At 44.0% G+C, this 20673-nt stretch overlaps 1 protein-coding gene across 14 annotated transcripts in view; it reads right to left on the bottom strand.

The window, feature by feature from the left end:
• Positions 1-20673, bottom strand: part of LOC6536360 (RNA-binding protein Nova-1) — a 35601-nt gene that overhangs the window by 7175 nt on the left and 7753 nt on the right. Inside the window, exons 1-7 of one of the 14 annotated variants that reach the window (XM_039376553.2) lie at positions 17870-17953; positions 13473-14336; positions 6399-6780; positions 4416-5398; positions 1892-1957; positions 742-885; positions 28-668 (exon numbers count right to left, since the gene is read on the bottom strand). In XM_039376553.2, coding sequence (XP_039232487.1) covers positions 28-668; positions 742-885; positions 1892-1957; positions 4416-5394 — 1830 coding nt within the window. In that variant the 5' untranslated portion in view covers positions 5395-5398; positions 6399-6780; positions 13473-14336; positions 17870-17953. Of the gene's footprint in view, positions 1-27; positions 669-741; positions 886-1891; positions 1958-4415; positions 5399-6398; positions 6781-9038; positions 10548-11788; positions 11969-13472; positions 14337-17869; positions 17954-20673 lie in introns of those variants that run through there. The other 13 variants (XM_015192210.3, XM_039376558.2, XM_043207161.1 and 10 more) reach the window with 13 other exon arrangements.

Here is a 20673-nt window from a genome sequence, read left to right as displayed (position 1 = left end):
TATGGCAAGTCAAGTCGCAGGTCTAACCTTCATGTGCTCGAGCACCTGGGTGGCAAGCGCTAGATTGGGCGCCGGATTGGGTGAGCCCAGATTGATGGTCAAATTGATGCCGGTGCCGTTGACTAGCAGGCTGGCCGCCGAGTTCGCACCGCCGATCGTGGTGCCCAACGTGGAGTTCAACGAGGCGGTGCTCGAGTTGATGGCATTCTGATTGGTGGCGTACGGGGAGCCGGTCGGATTAAAGTTGGCCACCGGGCCGCTGACGTCCGCGTAGGAGACGTTCAGGCAGGTGCCGGATTGGGGATCTTCGACGATCTTCGAGAGGATCATCTTGCAGGCGTTCTTATTGTTCTCCTTGTCGCCAATGATGGTGATGCAGCGCTCCTGCAGCGACACATCCTTGGGCTTCTGCGAGATCTGGACATAGGAGCCGCTCTCCTCCTTGATCTGTTTAATGAAGGCACCGCCCTTGCCAATGATCATGCCGGCAGTAGAGTTGGGCACCAGGATCTTGACCTGCTTGTCGCGCTCCTGTGTCTGTTTTGACTCGACATCCACGATCTTGTTGGTCAGATCGGGCTTCTCGCGGATCTTGTCCATGATGAATTCCAGCACGACCATGATGGCCTCCGTGGAGCCGGTGATCAGGCACACGCGTTCGGTGGTGCCTGCAAATCGAGGATTAAACCATTACTTTATATATGTTTTGGGGATGCACACAAGAGATCGTTGATAACTCACCTGGGTAGAAGTCGTGCGACTTGGACATCTTGACCCTAGCACCCGTGTCCTTCTGCAGGGAGGCGATCGTCTCGCCACCTTTGCCGATGATGGCCCCGGAGGCCACCGCGGGCACCAGTATTTTCATGTGATACGTTGTCTCGCCTGCAACGAAAGAATCGAGAGGAGTTCACAGGGCGACCAATGGATTAGTCTCGGGAGATTCTCTTGGATTGGGGTTACTATTTATTTTCTTTTTTTTGGTCAATAGTTTGACTGGGGGTTTTGGTACTGGTTAGTCTGTGTGCGCCCTTGGCTGTTGCATACAATATCTAGTTATCTAGTTATCTGGTTATTATTGTTGGTTAGATCTAGTAGTTTCTAGCTCATTCGGCAGGTTACAAATTAAAAATAATAACAGCATTTCAGCGTCGATCGTTTGTTCGTTCGGCTGGACGCTCACAACGAGGGACGTTCGTAAAGTTGAGCTTCCACTCGGTTTAGTTAGTTTGGTGGTTATAGTTTTCAGATAGATAGTTTTGGATTTCGACTTGGTTTAGTGGATTAGCATGGTTCTCTGCTGTGTGGGCATGGATTGGTTATGGTGGTGTGGGCGTGGGCGTGGACATGGGCATGGGCGTGGTGAATCGACTGTGGTCTGTTTTCTGTGGTTTTTGTAATGGGCAAGCCATGAGGGAGATATGCGCTCGAGATGAGATGGAACAGACAATGCTGGCGACACACGAAACATACATATATGAAAGCCCGTTTTCACTTCCCCTCCGAAGGTCGTTTTGGCTTGGCCGAAAGAAAAAGCCCCGCAAATTACTTGGGCAACCCGCAAAAGCGAAAAAAAAAACAAAAACGAAATACTTGTAAATACGAAAAATGTGAGTCAAAGCATAAGTCGGTCAAAGGGTCGAAGGTTAATGTGCGCCGTTGTCAGTTGGGTCGCAAAATCAGTTTTCGTTTTCAGTCCGTCCAAAGTCAGGCTCAAAAAGCGCACTTTCGTCAGCGGCAGCGGCATTAAAAAACAGAGAGCGATCTAGTTACAGATACAGAAAACGATTTAGAGCTACGCTTTAGTCGGTATTAAACTGGAATTAGTCGATCGTTTTGGCTAGACAAAGATGGATTTAATGGTATTTAATGAAAGTGTGACAAAGCTTACCATGATGAATATGATTATTGTTATTATTTTCAATTTCAACCTCAATTCCAGAACAAACTGACTCACCTGAAATGGAAAGAAAAGAAGACAGAAACAATGATTATAAGTTGGGATCTGAAGGCAGTGCCACGGCATTACACGGCTAACTGATGTGAATATGGCGAATGATGTGGATGCAGTTGGACCTCCCTGCGTATGAGTGATATCATCTGCGTCACACAGCCTCAAGTCGCCGACAAACGAGAAACGACAAACAAAATACGTGAAAAGACGAAACGACATGAGACGGTCGACGGCAGTAGCAGCCAGTAGTAAGTAAACAAACAAATTTCAATTAATAAAATGTGTCAAGCGGAGACGCTCCATTACACAAGCGCATTGGCGAGCAAAACAACGACGAGATGGAATAGAATGGAACGGGGGGCAGGGCATTTCATGGCATGGTATGGCTTGGAATGGAATGATCTAAGCACGTTGCACCTGACTGCCTGGCATCGGGGTGCAGCATGGCGACTTGTGGCAGCCCAAGACTCTGCCGATGCCACTCACTCACTTGGCGCACTCGGTGCGTTTAAATTTAGCCACCATCCGCCCTCTGGGCACCACCACCAGCACCACCACTAGCAGCACCACTAGCACCACCACCCAGTTCCTTTCGGCATGGGTGAAATGTATGCCATACGCTGACGTTGTCGTCGTCGTCTTGCTCCCGTTGCCACTCAGCGACCGAGTGTCCTTCAAAAGTATTTCTCTAATTAGATACAGCGCGCACACACGATGATGCACTGACATTGCCACGGGCTTTGGGTTTCGGTGCGGGTATGGGTATATTGGGGGTATATTGGACCATTTGCCCTGCTTTGCAAGCATGTGTGAAAATGCGGTTCGCAAAGAATGCGCTGCGAAAGCGAATTTTATGTACCACCATGCTGGCCAATTTCCGCCACAGAAGCTGAAGCAATTGAAAGTGCGCCGGACGCATCTGTCAGTTATCTATCACTTATCCCGTATGAATAGAGTGCAATTCGTGAAATTCCTTTGCGAACACATTACACTGAAATGATACTGCAATGCAAAATACTCGTAAATAAGCGAGAACTGCAAAATGGCCATGGTAAATAATATGCAGGAAAACAAAAACATAAAGTCGTTTGCTTAGCGTTTTTATGGGCCACAAAGGACTGGCCAAGAACGCTGCTGCGAAGCTGCGTTGCTGTTGACACTGTGCAGCAGCTTAAATTATGTGACTGTCATAAATAACACTGGCAGCACATTGCCCAGAGACCGCCCATGGAGCTGCAAGTGGGCGTGGCATGGTGGCATGGTGGCATGGTGGTAGAGAGTGGTTTGCAGGATGGCAGCAGGCAGACTGGAGACTGGAGACTAATTTCGTATGCATTGTGTGCAGGATTGGACGGGAAACTAGGCTAACGACAAGCTGGCACACAGTCATATGACCAGCCACCCACTTCGCCCAGTTCAACCCACCAAACCACAGTAAATGCCATGGAGCAATCTGCAACACGCAAATTGTTAAAGCAAAGCCCGAGCAGCAAGTGCTTGTCGCGTACCACGCGACGTATGCGTAATGCGGGGACATGTGGCACGCGATTAAACGATTGGATCCTGCAGGCGACAAGTATGTTTAATTTGCTGCAACGCAAAGTGCGCCAACTGGGCTTTAAGGACACTCGCAATAGACTCAAAACATCTTGATCGGATTTTGCAATAACCCATTGGTTCTTCGTTCGATTGAAACTCACTAAAATCCAAATGAAACCCCATGTGCTCTGCACTACTTCGGCACTCAAAAACCAAAAACGAATATCTTTATGCAACACTCATGAATCACTAGGGCATGCTGTAGGAGAGTCGTGAGTATACACAAGACACAATATTTTAAGGCGCAAACGAAATACGAAATTGAAATGGACGCCCACATTTAAGCGTACGATTAGCATATGAGATTTTTATATAGTCGATTGTGGCTGTATATTTTTTGTTTCTGTTTTTCTTTTTAGCTGCTTTTTGGCTGCTTGTTTCTGTTTTTGCTGCTTAGTTTTTTATGAGTGTTTGTTGGTTTGGTTTTATTTTTTGTGTGTATCGGTATGTGTGCTGGATTGGATGTTGGTGATGTTTGGATTATTTTCTTTCAAAACTTTCAACGCAATGTTAATGGATAATTCATTTATAGCTTGTGGCTTCTTGTTCGGCGTTCAGTTCGTTTGACATTTGGGCGTTCTTGATTCTTTTTTTTGTCTTTGTACATTTTTTCTTTTTTTTTTTTGGTTCTTTATGTTCAGCTTTTAGGTTGCTGGCGGCATTTAGAATGAGGCGACGTGGTGATTGATGCTGTTGTTGGCTGGTTGGTTGATATTTGTTGGTTGTAGCGAGCTCGATAGTTATAGATAGAAAAGTGGTGTACATTTTATGTATGGTGTAGTAGAGGAAGTTGTGCGCAACTTTTGATTTGATAGTTCTATGCTGATGTTGATTGCGTTTGATTGTTCTTAATCAGACTCACCGTAACACCAGCAGGAGTTTGTCTTATAGCCGCCCAGCTGCAGTTGCTGTTGCGCGTTGCTGCTGCCGTTGCCATTGCCATTGCCATTGCTGTTGCTGTTGCTGTTGCCTCCTGATGTTGCTACTGCTGCTGCTGCTGCTGCAAGTGCTGCTGCCGTATTGCCACTTGCTGTGGCAGTCGGCGTCTGGCCACCGGGCGTTCCATTTGGCGAACCATTCTCACTCAGGGGCGACAGATCCATCTGATGATGCGGAACATGACTGGGATTAGCCGGGTTTTCTATTTGCTTTTGATAGCTATGAACGGCTAATGAGTATGCAGCGTTGCTATGATTGCTGTTGCTGATGTGGCTGATGTTGCCGATGTTGCTGATGTTGCTTATGTTGCTGATGTTGCTGATGTTGCTGATGTTGTTGCTGCTGCTGCTGCTGCTGTCGCTGCTGTTGCTGCTGCTGCTGTGGCTGGATGAGGGCGACGACGTGGTTGTGGAATGTCGTGGCTGATAGTTACAAGCTAATTGCTGCATATGTGTGGGCTTTGATTGCTGATATCGGTATGTGAGATGTTCGTTTTCTGGTTCTAGTTGTTGTTGTTGTTCATACTGCTGCTGCTGCTGCTGGTGTTGGTGGTGTTGGTGTTGGCTTTGATGTTGCAACTGCAGCTGCTGCTGCAAGTAATCAAAGCCGAACTGCTGAATCAGCTGCTCGGCCGCCTTGTCCATGGCCACCTTCATAATACTCTCCATTGCCTTGGAATTGGAATTCTCGTTCAGTCTTCGTTTTGTTTGAGACGGAATTGATGCTGCCTTGAATCGATTGTACTCGTTTCGTTCCTTATTCAACTTATCAACTGATTTATGCGTTATTTGTTTTGGATTCGTTATATTTCGTAAATTGCAATTTGAGGTTTCTTTAGTTTTGTTTTTTTCTTTACTGTTCAGTGTTTTTTCGATTGAACCTACGCGCCGCTTTCCAATCATTAAACTTTGTTCAATAAACGAAAGAAAAAGAAATGGAAAATTTGTTTAGATTAAGCTGGCTTTTCATAGGTTTCTCTGCTGACCACACACACACACACGCAAGGATTAGGTGGCGAGCGGGAGAGAGAGAGATAGCTAGATAGAAAGAGCACTTCAAGGACCTTCGCATTCTGTCTCTTTCCCGCTCGCAATCCATCGATATCTGAATTGCATATTCATTATAGATACATCGAGTTTAATGGCAATCGAGTTGTTTGTAAGGCTTTGGATTTGGACTGTGCATTTGTTGCTATTCTTTTTTCTTTCTGTTTTCTACGATTTGTTTGGGATAATGCTCTTCATGATGATGCGGTGGTTGTAAGTTAACATATAGAGATATATAGATCAGATTGATAGAGTGGTGACTTCGCAGTAGTGGTTTAGTAGGTCGCTCGACTTCCGGATGACTTGATTTAGTTCGATTTGATTCGATAGCTGACGATAGCTGCATATTGATTAGATATTGGTGTTCTTGGATGGCGATTTTAGTGTTCTTCTGTTCATGGTGCGTGGCCTTTGGCCTGTTTATATTTTTTTTTTCTTGGTTTCTTGATGGTTTCTTGTTAGATAGTTTGTACGATAACAACAACAACAGTTACGATGCGACTGGTATATAGTAATTATGTACATAGTTTATATAGATATACATATGTATATAGGTAGAGGCGGAGTGAGAAACAGACAGAGACAGAGAAAGCGGCAGCAGCAAGCTTCAGCAAAGCTATTTTGATTGATTTATTGGCGACTGGATGATTGGCACTGTCTTGCATGGAACTTATATCCCTCGCATCGGAACAGAAATACTTGAGATACATATTCGTTTTACAGAGATGAGTAGTTGGATGACTATTGGTGCAATGGCGATATATAGAGATATAGTATGTCCATGTTTGTTAATGACGATTGTTACACAACATCCAGAAATGCTATGGAAGACATTTAGAAAACAATGCCAAAAGCTTTACCATTCAGCTGTAGAGTTGAGCTTAGAGTTCACAGTTCAAAGTTCAGAGTTCACAGTTCAGAATTCACAGGACTCGATCTGAAGTTGCAGGTGCTGTCGATTCTATAATACTTGAAGCTTGGCTCGATGGAAGGACGGCGATCGATTGTGATGATCTGTTGCTGATGTGTTGCATTTGGTTTTGTTGCTTGCTTTTATCGATTTGATGTCAGTCGTTTTGGTTTGATTAATAACTTTCGGCTTTTCTATATATTTTGGATTTTAGTCATTACTTGCGTAGCTTTATCACATTATATTTTAACTGCTTTGCTTGCTTGGTATTATCACATTTGAGTTGAGTTCGTTTGAGAGTTTTCATTGGTTTTGTGGGAATGCTGCTGCTGCTGGATTATTTGTAAAAATTATACGCGACTTTTTCTATTATTGCTAATCGCACGCTTAACGTGGGGACAACAACAAAAACAACTGTTCGTGATTATTGAAAATGTTCTTTTTTATATACTTTGTGGTGGGTTGGCTTTCATTTCGTTTTTAACTTTATCGTTCTGCTGTGTGGCATGCACATCAATTTATTTTTACATTTTGTGTAGTATCTATAATTATATTTGCGCTATGGTTGGCTTTCGATAATTACAAGCACATTTATATGCATGAACGATAATGGTTAAAATAAAAAACAAGAACAAAATAAAAAAGAAACAAACAGAAAAACGATAATAATAAAACGGTAATATGCAACCCAGTGGTCGGATGTATTAAGAGCTGTAACAAATATCATGGTCATATGAAATTGAGCGAATTGAAAGCATTTTAATTGATGAAACAGCGGAAGCCAGTTGATAAGGTCTGCTGATGATTGGGCAGAAGCTGAAAATGATGATGGAAATGGGATGGTATCTCCTCTGCCTAGAACACACAATTACCATCTTCTCCAATAACCGAATTCTACTTCCATTTGATTGGTACGAAAAGACCTTGGTTCCATTCTAATAAACCTGATCACACAAACATTAAATGAGGCGCAACAATATTTTTTTGAATAATTGATGCCCAGTCATTTTCACTAATCATCCGAAGGCACAAAATAATAACTAAATTCAAGTTTGAATAGGTAAATGTCATCTGATCCGAACCCGAGAGAGAAAAAAACAAACTCTGAAACGGAAATAAACGAATATCTAAAAAAACACATGCAAAGTGGGCGTTTCTGAATACCTTTGTGAGATCATCTTTCACACAAACCGAAACCCTTTCGGCTCTTAAAATTGATTTATTGCTCTCGCCATTGAGAAGTCTGGCTGCCAGTGGAAGGCGAAATGCCAGCCCAATGGCCGAAACACCTGCTCAGACCCGTGAGTCTTGCCAAATGGCAGCCAAATTAACAACTGCTTCAACCGGAGTCGAAAATCGAGATTACACAATGGATCCGAAGTCAACAAAGCTACTGGTTGGAACTGGATGCGCCGTGGAAATGCGAATGAAATTTGTGGCACGCATAAATAACACATTTCTCGGACATTTTCGCCAAAAAATGCCAGAAACAAGACAGTAGAGCAAGAGCAGAGGAAGAGCATGAAGTCTGGCCAAGAAAAATAAAAGTAAAATACCCAAATCAGTCTCCTCCTTTTGGAGCTGTTTTTTTTTAGGGGGCAGGGGATAATATGTGTGTTTTTATTTCTATTTATTTGGGCTCTTTTTCGTATTCGTCTTGGGCTCTGCCCAAGCAACATGAGCAGTTTTGGGCATGGCCACGAGTATCTTGACTTATTTTTGGCTGGCTCTTTCAAACGAACACATACATACATACATACACATACGCACGCATACACGCACACAATCGCAGAGATAGAGTGAGACATGTTTGCCCACATTCAAATCGCTTTTCAAGGTTACGTTTTGCCGCCGTTTTGCTTCCCGCATTTTCAAGACGGCAATTTTGTAGTTTTTTTTTTGATATTTTTTAGAGTTAGAGCCCTAAGTACGACGAGTGCTTGAGAGCTCGAAAAAACAGAGAGGCCGCGTGACTCTTGAGTTAATTACGTACGACTGTGTAACTCGAAATTGATTTTGAGAATCAACTGATAATAGAGCCCGATCCGATTCAATCCGATCCCAGCTCGAGTTGAGGTCAAACTTCAACTCGACTTGTCGTTTGTTTAGTGCTTTTTTGAATAATCATTATGACTGGCATTGAACTGAATACATTGCTCTGTGTGGGTTTGGTTCGGTTTGGTTTCGCTTTGGTTTCGCTTTGGCTTTGGTTTTGGCTTTTGGTTTTCAGCTATTTTCAAATGCTAATTTCGATGGAAAAGCCTAAGACTTCAGACGAGAGAACAACAAGCCAAGAGGCGACCTTGAAACGCTAGATAAACCAAGTTGACAAGACGTTAATTGCCGCGTTTGCGATACGTTTTACGTTGGCTAACATTAATATCGAAATATTACGCATACGCCGCGGTGTACGTGTGTTTGTGTGTGTGTGTGTGCCGAGGAGGAGCGCTCAGGTGATGGCGCATACAGTTAGCAAAGCTCCTGGCAAATACCGAATGAGATAAACCCTATAATTACCAATGCACACGCTAATTACCAAGGTCAACAAAACAGGTGAGCACAGTGAGTTACACTTAACCGAGAAACGTACAGAAGCTTTGCTGTAGCTGAAACGCTGCCTGCTGATGGTATTGGTGTCCCAGCTGTTGAGGATCCTGCTGCTGCTGCTGTTGTTGTTGCTGCTGCTGCTGCATCATCATCGCGGGCGGACTGATCGACGTGGAAGAGGTGGTTCTGGCGAATAACATGCTGGTGGCCAAAAGAGCCAAACCAATAAAATCACTGGCAAAATGGCTGCGCGGGCGAGCTGGCAATTCGTATGTGGAAAACGAGCAACAGCGAGCGAACGAGCGATCGAGCGAGCGCACGAAACGAGCAACCAAACCGCACTGAAGAATTCCGTTCGTTTGAACGCGAAGACGGAGCCGCGACTCAAGCATAGAGTTTTGTGCCCAGAGAGCCGGAGAATTGGAGAATCTAGAGGCGGAGGGCGAGCGAACGAGAGACCCGGAGAGTCTGTCCAGTTGAACTGCAGAGAGTGCGAGGTTCATGAGTCAGAGCAGAGAGTGTGGCGTTGATGACCATGATGATCATGATTATTACGATGATGTTGGTCTGTATATATATGATCTAATGCTGGCCCGCCGATGATTGCCTCACTTCACTCCATGTCACTCGGTTCATTATCAACGCCAAAGAGCGGCAAAGAGAGAGGGAGACAGGGAGAGATACAAACTCAGGGGCGGAGACACAACTTGAGGGGAGGAGGCGTGTGTCGAAAATAGAAACTGCTGTGGCAACATGTGATACGGAATGAGCCAACGTGATAAGCCAGCGGCGAAAAGAGTGAACGTGTCACGTTTTCACCCTCCAAAACGTTGAGAATTCAACGGGGAAGCTAAACTAAACGATTTGCCAAGCGATCCATAAATGACAACGGGAAGTTGCGCTTAAAGCCAGTGAGATTACGTAAAAATGCGACTTGAAACGATGAAATCGTAGCCAAATTCGATTAGCGGCATATCAAATTCATTGGGAGAAGAGGGATCAAAGGGGGATATACTATGCCACATTGTCAGTTGCAATCTTTTAGATTATGGTATTTCATTATACATTCATTCTAACAGCGCTCTCTTTAATGCTTGACAAATACGAGATAAGTCATAAAAAGTAATTACTCGTGAGTTCAAGTTGCGCCACCACTGTGACTGACCCACGCTGCGTATGCGTAATATAGGAACTGCAGATGACCCAATTATCGGCAGAAGCCGGGCTAGTCCTAATCACTGGCCGAAAAAAGAATGCCAAACTGGCTGGCCCCTTGAGTTATTAGTAGGCCACTCGAGATGCTCTACAAGTGCAGTCACACCAAATGCCTGGCCACTCGAGCCGCAACAATGGCATGCACCTAAGAATAAGGTAACCCAAAAACACGCCACCGAGATACCAGTTCAGATTGTGGCCAAAACAGTGAGAGTGCAAGAGAGCACACACAGCCCGCAGGCAGTAAACGCACTTGAGATTTAACCATGCCATACTGTCATATTCTCAGCGCCTGCATCTAGCCAACCAACCCAGTTCTACAGGACCCACCACTCAAGGACGTTGCTGCTGCGGCTACGGCTGCCACGGCTGCTGCTGCGGCTGCTGTGGCGGCTGCAATGGCGCCAAATGCTGCAGTGCAGCTGAATGGTCGCCGCGTTTGGAGGAGTTCGAGTCGTCCTACTGCGCAGGACGCTTCCTAGGCGAACTAACACCGAGCGAAGGCAGGCAGCGATGGCGGTGGAGCACAGAGACCACAGGCACACACACACACACACACACACATACAGATACACGTACGCACCCGCATTGTCATCAAAGTAGGTCAACCGCTTGCCATGCTGTCAACGTTTGCCGAGAGCAGCTCTCGCCTCTCTCTCTTTCGCGGCGAACTAGAGTTCGCTACAGCATACACCCCCAACTATTCGCACGCTTTTCCAGCTGCCCTGCCAGCACTGATTACATAAGCCACGCCATACACCAGACATAAGCAGCAGCACCACCACCACCAGGCGTCCAATCCGCCACGCTGACCCACCGACCCACCGCCCCGATTTTCCTCGATTTTGCTGCATTTCCTTTGCAGCAGCCCCGCCAACTGACGCATTTCTACTCTGGGCTACACGGAAAATAATCAGCCTGCACATTCTAGCATTCCAGTAGTTTAAAATTTCGAATCCTTGCTTTTAAGAACTGTTGGATAACAGTAGCTTGTATTCATTAAACTTTTTGGATACAACTTTAAAACTTTATACCTTTTATATAACCATTTAAGCTGCTTATTTTTCTCTATGCATCTGAAAAATGTTGCATTGCTCTCACCAACCACACAGAGTTTCAGCCATGGCAGTCATAAATAACAAGAAAAAACTGAAAAACATTAAATAGATATCAAACAAAAAACAAATGACTGTCAAGGCAGCTAAGCAAACAAATTGCCAGAGAACTAATAAAACGACGACGTGGGTAAATACCCAAAACCATATGATATGGACCTGTTCTCTGTTCTCTGTTCGCTGTCCAGCAAACAGGCAGCCTCAATGGAGGCTAATTAATTACAAATGCCCAACTGTACACACATGTAACATATCTATTTATCTGGGCTCATCTATAATGCCAGCCTTTGAATGGAAACTGGCCAAACAAACAGCTGATAAAATGGCATTGTTTATAAGCAAACAAGAGATTCTTAAGCAGAACTAACCGATTAACTATTGATGTCTCCAAACAACGTCAGCTTTAATGAATGGAGTATATGGAAATATATGATATTTACCTATCTAACGAACTTGAACTTACTCGAACAGAACTTCCGCATTCCAATTTCACGAGGTAATACTTAAAATTTTGGATGCAACATTAAGGCAACACATGAATTTTGTTTAACTTTTCCGTAGATATATATTTTTATTTTTTTTGGGTTTTTAACACTTTACGTATATGAGAGAGCCTGCTTTGCTGAACGAAAACTGAGGACTAATCTAATCTTCCCTTCACAACATTCAATTGTCAATGATCAAACGATGTAGCACGCTGGGTGCCAACAATTAGGAAACTCGAAAACGCGTTTACGTTTTTCTGGCTCTAACCGCAGCTATCCGTCTAAATACCAAAGGCAGCGGGGGCGACAGTGCGACTCTAAGACTTACACCTTTTGCTATTTGCTATTTTCGTGGCTATGACGACAGGTACTTCGATTGCGTAGTGGCTGCTCACCTTGGAGCTCGCCAGCTGGTTTCGAGCCGAACAAATCATGCAAAGCAACTAGTTAATAGCTCGTGGTCAAACCGACTGACTGACAGGCAGATAGACAGACAGACAGAGAGACAGAGAGACAGATAGCCGGGTTGTATGGGTTTGGCAATGGAGCTCGCGGATTAGGAGCTTCTTCTTTCAAATGCTAATCTCCATATGAATTTTTGTGACCCCCTCAGCTGCCCCGACTGCAGTTCAGTTCGTTGGGTGAGTGGTGCTGGTGGTGGAGCTTTTCAAATGCCACTCGTTTGGAGCTCAGGGACGTACACGGACACACAGAAAGCACTTGTATCTAATTGCAGGCCATTGATGAAGCTGCAGGAGATTGCAGGCGGCGGAGGTCATGCCCGAAATTGGGTCAAACTGGGCCCACAATGTCTCGGCGCCAAATCCTGCGCAAAGTTTCTGCTGCCAGCCAGCCAGCCAGATACTAGGTACTAGATACTGGGTACTAGGTATGGGTACTGGGTATGCCAGATAACAGATGCCAGTTGTCATTCTAGGATGTGAAGGGGGCCCTCGGGGCGTATACGCCATATCTGGCTTAATTACGAATCAAAGTCTGCTGCCTGTTCGTTCGTTCGTTGGTTTGTTCGTTCGTTCGGTTGCAAAACTGACATCGAACGTATTGGGGGCAAACTGCAAATGAATTTCTCGTGCTGATTAATTGAAACTTAACAACAAACGACAACAGCAACAATAACACGAGCGACAAACGACTAAAAAGAAAAAGAGCAACCAAATCATAGATACTAGGTATATACACATATATATGTAAGTAGGTACGTATGTATGTATATCGGGGGATATATTGCGATAACAACAACAACAACATGACCACATAACACAGAAGGGAAACGGCACGATCGGCAGAAAAGTTGGGCAAACAAATCGAATGAGTTATTTATACGCTTCGGAGATAAAAAGCGGTGAATAGATAGATAACGAACGAGATATAGATATAGACGGATATATAGACAGAGAGTCGAGTTAAGGAGCTTAAGATTGATATTGAAATTGAGATTGATAGAGAGAGAGATAGAGAGAGAGCACGATAATGGGGATATGCAAGAGCGATTTGAGATATATATTTCGATTTCTTCCTTCTGCTGGCGAAATGAATTTTGATTCGATTTCGATTTGAATTTGAATTTTGGTTTGGAATTTTGGTTTGGAATTTTGATTTGGAATTTTGATTTGGATTTGGATTGGATTTTGGTCAACTTACCGGAACTGAAATGTGAGCGTTTAGTTTGTTCATTTTCCGGATCGGAATCGAGTGGCCTTTTGCGTGAGTCGCCGATTTCAGGACTTGGACATGTCTCCATGGTAGCGTCTTCGGCCATTTTTAACTGAATGTTGCTGGTTTTGGTTATCGACTTTGACTGATGATTGCTTTAGCTTTTTGCTTTGGGTTTTCTGTTACTGTTGATCTTACTGCTTACTGATTACTGTTTACTGTTCAGTTTCTATGTCTCGTGGATACGGTTTGAATTGAATTGTTTGGATTTTGGATTGGATTGGCTTGGCTTGGATTTGATTGAATTGGATTGGATTGATTTGCTTCTGGTTTTTTAGTTTTTTTTTTGGTTAAACGACAACGAAACGTTCGATGTTTGGTAATGAGGCGTCTGTTTAGCTTGGTATTATTTGGTTTCTGGCTTGCTTGGTATTGTTTCTGGTATTTCTGTTTGGTTTTTTTGGTGCGTGCGAGCGAAAGAGCGATAGAGCGAGCGAGCGAGCGAACGAACGATCAAACGAGCGCAGGATGCGTCAGTCACTGTCCTTTAGTCCTAGTCCGCGTTCTCGTCCTCGTCCTTGTCCAATGGATGCGATGCAGTTCGATTCGATGCGATTCGATTCGATGCGATGCGATGCCTTTATCGGGGGGATTCCGCCACTGGCATCTGAGAGATTGATGGGCTATGTGGATGAGGTCCTTGGTCCTTGGGTGCGCTACTGATGCTGCCACTCATGCACACACATGGAGGTACAGCTATCGATCGCTCTCAGTGACAGTGACAGATACAGTTCGTGAACGTCGCTATATATGCATATGCACATATATTGATAGACTCTATTTACGATCCTTCTATGTTTCAGTTTTAATTTCATTCATAGTTTGATTTTTTTTTTGTTTTGTAATTTTTTGTTTGGTGGTTTTGTGGTGGAATGTGCGAGTTTTGTTTTTTTTTTTTGAACGTTTATATGAAAAAAGAAAAAGAAAAAAATATTTATGAGTGAATTATGCAGCAATAATAAATATACATACAGTAAACATTTAGGCAATATATAGGTATGTTCTTCGCATAAAACTTGTAAATATAGATACAGTTGTCAGAGTGGCAATGCAGTTCGCAAGTAGTAAAACACACATAGGTGAGCAACATTTAGATAGGCACAAACATTTAAGTTGGATTGATTTGATTTGTCTGGATCTTTCGTCTTCAAAATAAGCTATTTACAAAAACGAGCAAGGCGTCTTGCAAGAATGGGAAAAAAGGGGGCGGGATTTTCGGGATGGACCGGGGGCGGTTCTTTCTAAAGCGTGGATTGTGTTAGGCATTCACATATCAAAACTTTTTGGGGGCAGGCAGATGAGGGATAGGGATAGATCTGTTTGAAGCAAGCTTGTGAGCGTGGAACATGTGGCATGATGGAAAGCAGACGACAGGATGAATTACAGGAATCCACAGAAAGTTTTGAAAGCGGGCCCCCTATAAGAAAGGATCCCGTGTGTGGGAATGGGGTTAGAAGGGCTGCGAACACTCGGTACCTAAATGTACACCTTATAATTAGGATCTTACAGCTACAGCTATTTTATTCGATACTTTAATACTGATTATACTGATTGACCGTTTTGCTGACCAATTTAATAAATTGAGAAATCATGACACGATGCTATTAATAACTCCGTCTATTGCGATTATGAATTGTTAATTTAAATTAGTTCCACCCAAGAGCCATCTAAACAAGTCCGTGCCCACAAAACAGTTTCAGTTACTTATGAATACCTGAGCCAGTTTGGTTTTATTTTTTCATAAGCATGGCAATGAAGCCCCAACTTGCAACTCAATTATGCATGAGATGTTTTATTTTATTATGATTTCATTGCTAATTAAAAATGCGACGACACAAAAAACCGAAGCGCGGCCAACAGAAACAGCAACAAAAAATATCTGCAGCAACGACTGACAACGCGCGTTTATTTGTTTAAAATGGCGTTTAATTATACAAACATTTTTATATTTTATTTCTGTTGGTAGTGCTGGGGCTCAAGTGTGCGTTTGTCGTGTGTTGGTGGCTACTCGATTTGACTGCAAACGACCTTGACCATTGAAAACGTTTCTGTTTCTGTTTTTTTTTCTTTTTACTTATTTTTGTTGTTGTTCGTGGCCGCTTAGCAGCGACCACAAAGCAAAATGAGCAATAAATCGAAGAGATGGCAAAAGCCACCGACGTTCAATGCTAAGCATGCGCCCAGATATATAGATACACGGCAGAATGCGTACTGATAGATACGCGTTTGCAATTGTGTGCCATGTGCTGCACAGCAACTAAAATTTAAGCTTATGAGCGATCTGTTTTTTCACTTACTACAAAAGTATTCCTGTATTCCTTAGCCTTACACTTAGTACAAAAGTATTCCTGTATTTCTTTGATTTATTGTTTAAATACCAATATCTGTAATGTCTTCTCTACATAGCATTTTTCCCATAGAACTTTAAGTATCCACTCTTTCTTTGAGTGTAGCTGTCGTGCACCTGTCGTCGCCGCAGTACAGAGAACAAAACAGGTAGGTCGCACAAATTTGCATTTACTTAAGAAATTAGTGTGACTACAGATGCGAAAATCAAGAAACTACGATCGATTTAGCAGGAGATGCGGTGGCCTGCGCTATAAAAACGGGTTTTCGCTTGATGCGAGAGAACCAGTTGCTTTTGCGCCTCGGCTTGGCATTTGAGTTTTTCAATTAATTCACTTAATGCTTTTCGATCGGCTATTTATTGTGTGTTCGCTGACGTTCGTAGAAGAATTCCCATTCGAGGCGAGTGTCTCGAAAAATGGCGTCAGTATGAATTCTAAACAAAAGTCGCATAATAAATGCCACATCTTGGCAATCAAATTTCAGCTGCAGGTCGCCCCAGTCCCCAACCTCCCAGAAGTGAGCCGCCACCGAAAGTGCCCAGAGATGCCTCATGCCCCGTGCCACATGCCCCATGCCACTTGCCACATGCCAGGCAAGCACGCAAAGTGCTCGACATTTTGCAGTTTTTGTGTGTCCTTGAAAAATGCAGCGGGCCAAATGGGATTGGGAAATTTGCAGCCATATACTTTTCTACTTTTCTATCGTTCATTTTTTCGCTGTGACGATGATGATTAGAATGAAAGCCGCGAGCGGCGACAACAAGAAAAAGTCATTGATGCACTCAAGCCGAAAATGTGTTAATGGTGATGAATTGGAAACAGCTGCAGCATGAAATTCACTCTCCAATCAGCCCAAGGATATTCCGCCGACGGCACAATATTCATTTCAAGTCGCTTGAATGGCGAAAGTGGGCGTACGAAATGGGGGGGAGGTGTGCCTTGAAACAGGTTGCATATACTTGTGTGCATGAAATGTGTTATCTAACTTCTAGGCACAAGTTGAATTCTAGTCTACATGTATGTGGCATACAACATATTGGAGCAGCTTTCAATATACTCGTATGCCATGTGGCATATGTGCGCTACGAATCATTCACCCTTTTGCAGTATCCATCGAGTTCAGTGGACATCTAGAGGAAGCCAGCAAGAACCGATTTCTCGGTTTATCATCAAAGTTCCTATGTGAAACGGGAAAAACGGAAAAAAAAGAACGCAGGGCAAATGAAAAAAATATTCCATTTACTCAGCCACTCGTAGTCGTATGCCTACGTACTACATAGGGCCAGGCCAACTTATCTCCCTGTCCGACTCACAGTTATCACTCGAGCGGAGACGACGGCGATAAGGTTTATTTTCGTTACTTTTCGGTTTGACGATAAGGAGAACGGACCGGAGACGTGTATGTAGATGGGAAACCCAAGCGATGGGGTTTGCCACAAACTGAATCAATCAAAGGGGGGAAGATGGTGACTCGGCGACACAACGCCCCTGGAATTATGACGGTATTATGACTTTTCGTGAGCTACTTGTTTGCAGCCGAATGAGAATGTGAGCAGACGAAATATGGAAGGGAATAAGCATGACATCAGAGGTTTCGAAAGTAAGTTCGAACTATAGTTGGGTGGTTTTTTCAGTCTTTTTAAAGGGGAGACACGCGACCCGCATCTCATTGTCAGAGCACAAGATTTATGTTTTGTTGCCTAATTGAAAGGCCTGGGTTGTTTGCATGTGCTGCTGCCCGATAAGCAGTTCTTGAGCGCTTCTTTAATGTACATTGTACACATATCTGCATAGAAGGTCCCTGCTCGGGCGCCAGTTGCACATACATTCATAAACGTATATGTAAAATTAAAGCACGAAACAATTTTTTTTGGGGAGGAGTTTGGGGCTTGGGTGGGGGAAAACCACTTTGTGGGGCTCTCAAATAACAAACTGTCAGGGGCGATGATTCCCAGCACTTAACAACACGACACTCACTTGAGACTTGTACGATTCCAAATTAAAACTTCTAAAATAACGCACACTTCTGCGACGACAGTGCGCGAGTACGTGAAAATCAAATACAACTAAATTCAAAAACTGAAAACAATTAAAAACGAAATGGGTTTCGAGGCAGGCAGGCCAAAGTATCTACGAGATTCAAACACTTGCCAGCGAGAGCGGCAGCGGGAGAGAAGAGAATGTGTGTGGGAGAGCGAGAGTATCTGGCAGATACTTTATCTACAAGCTGTCGAGTGCTCGTCGCTGGGTTTGCAAGTGTTTGCTCAGCCGTTTTCAGAGCTCTCTCGCCTGCATGTGTGTGTGCGGGTGTGTGTGTGTGTATTTATACTCTTATCAGTAAATAGTTTGCGTTATGTGCTGCACTTTGCTCTGTCCCCCTCGCTCGCTCTCTCTATCTTTCTCTCTCTCTATCATGTATTCCCACTCCCACCGCCATTCGCTTAATTGTTTTGTTTTTGTTGACTCGGCCGTGCCTCAGACGCCTCGACGCTGATAAAACTTTAAGTTTTGCCCATTTTCGGGTCCTAAGTGCACTTATCAAGAAATGAACTCACTAGCTGATAAAGTACTCGAGCAATAACACGATGAGGAAGTATGAAAATATATTTTAAAACATTTCAATATATAATCTCCAAAACTAAATCTGAAATTATAATTTCAAAAGCACGAACTTTAAAGCAAGTTTTATATTTACGTAATAATGGATCATGGTTCCAGAATTGAAATCATTTTTTAAGAGTGTGTGCAACTAAGCCACAAGTGCCGGTTGGAACCTCTTTTGAGGCCCGAAAATTCCCCCCGCTCATTTGTTGGCCTATCGTCTTTGTTTGCTCATTTCAGGCTAATTTATCGTCTTTTCATAGGCTCAGCACAAATCCGCTGACAGCAGTTTTGTATCTATCGGCGAGTGTGTGCTTGTGTATCTCCGTATCTGTATCTGCGTTTTGACAAATATCAAGTGCGATAAATCTTTGCCTGCCTGCACACAGGGAAAATGCGAAGGGACACCACTCAGTTCTCAATTTTTGATGACAAAGGCTAATGGCAATTTATTCCGACATTTCCGAAGCAACATTGACATTGCTAATCCGAAAATGTTTCATTTGTTTGACTTGTCAGCGCGTCTTCAAGTACGGCAACTGGTTTGGAAAACACTTTTCCACGCCGAGGAAAATGTTGAAAAATTGATGTACCCACAAAGTAGTTGAGTAATGGCCTCGAGAACGGAGAATAAAAGGGGGTGTGCGATCCCCTACGACAAGTTGAGATCCCAAATGGTGACTCATTCGAAAACCGAACCTGTTTGAATCGTGACTAAATTCTGGATTTCAAAATGCCAAGCTCAAAGTTGCCAGCTTAGCGTGGTTTTATAGCCGTAATGAGTGTACCCAGTGTCACTTGTCATAGGGATGCAATCCAAGTGATATGTGCTCATCGTTCATCGATCAGCAATGGTGTCATCAGATAAAACGATATGTCACTCAATTCGGTTGATTGTTCACTTGTCTTACTTGCCTTATACATGGTATGGCATATCTATTCCGTAAAATCTATGCACAATGGACAAGTCCTGTAGAAATAAATCCCCTAATCATGCCGGGCAACTCTTTGCTCAAATCAAAGCCGCCGTGGAGCCATTCGAGCGCACACCGAACAATTGCCCCAAATTCATAATTGCAGGCAGCCCAAATGGGTTGACAACAGCACACAGTGGGCCAGGGCAAAGGTATACTGGTGTGCAAGCATATATACATATATATATGTAGAGGAATCGGGGCAGGAGAACAGCCACCCGGAAAGCACCGAAAAATGGGGCAACTAAAATAAAATCAAATGAACAATGGTGCAGGCTAAGTGCGGATAACTGGCGAGTGTGGGTCAGCCTGCCAGTTGATAACTGTCCGGATACCGGACTCCGGTCTCCGGACTCCGGAGTCACTGGGCTTTTTTGTTACGCCCAGGCTCTCAACGGTAAGGATAAGTAGGGGGCGTGGCACTCGGATGGTGGGGCTTAGCATTAGCGGAAGTTGACAAAGGAGGCGAAATGAAGGCAACATCGACACGAATGCAAATACAACAAAAGCGCAAATGTCATAAGCCATAAAAAGGAGAGGTAATGAGGGGAAAGGTAGGGGGGTTTCGAGAAGGAGGACAACTCCTTGTAGCCAGACTTTATTATGAGAGCACAGCACGGGACTTTAAAGCCGCCGGCAAGGACATTTGCTGGCAAAAAGGTAAACACGACGCATATTTAACCAACTGGCAAATGTGAATGAGGACGCCGCGGATGAGAGGCTGATGTGAACTGAAAGCTGAATGCCTCTGGGCCAGCAAGAAAAAACACAGGCGGATGAGGGGCAGCAGGTCGTCGGAGTGGGCGGAAGTGGGAGGAAGTGGGCGAGGTGCGACCTCATTGACTTTGGCGGCACGTTTTCGGATGAGTCGACTTGGCTGTCGTCTTCTGTCAAATGAGCTTTCGCCCTCTATGTTTGCCCCTGTCCAGTAGTTTTCGGTGCGTTTATCCCACTCGTCAAATATAAAAGGGGGGAAAACTTTTGCCTTGCCGCATATGTAATATGTAAGCGTACAATTATTGGTTCTTGCGCTGCTTGTTCTTCCTGTTGCCCGTCGCATGCCACATGAAAAATGAAAGCGAAAATCAATAACGAGGCACGCGATACGAAAAGGCCGCCCACTGACCCCCAGGATGCGGATCGAAAAAGGGACCAACGGACAGGGGACCATCGGAGGTGGTATGTATATCCAGGAAAAAAAGGGTT

The sequence above is a fragment of the Drosophila yakuba genome, chromosome 3R, assembly GCF_016746365.2.
Source record: "Drosophila yakuba strain Tai18E2 chromosome 3R, Prin_Dyak_Tai18E2_2.1, whole genome shotgun sequence".
Classification (NCBI taxonomy): Eukaryota; Metazoa; Arthropoda; class Insecta; order Diptera; family Drosophilidae; genus Drosophila; species Drosophila yakuba.
The sequence above is the reverse complement of the archived record's forward strand: the minus strand, read 5'-3'. Positions and strand labels throughout refer to the sequence as shown.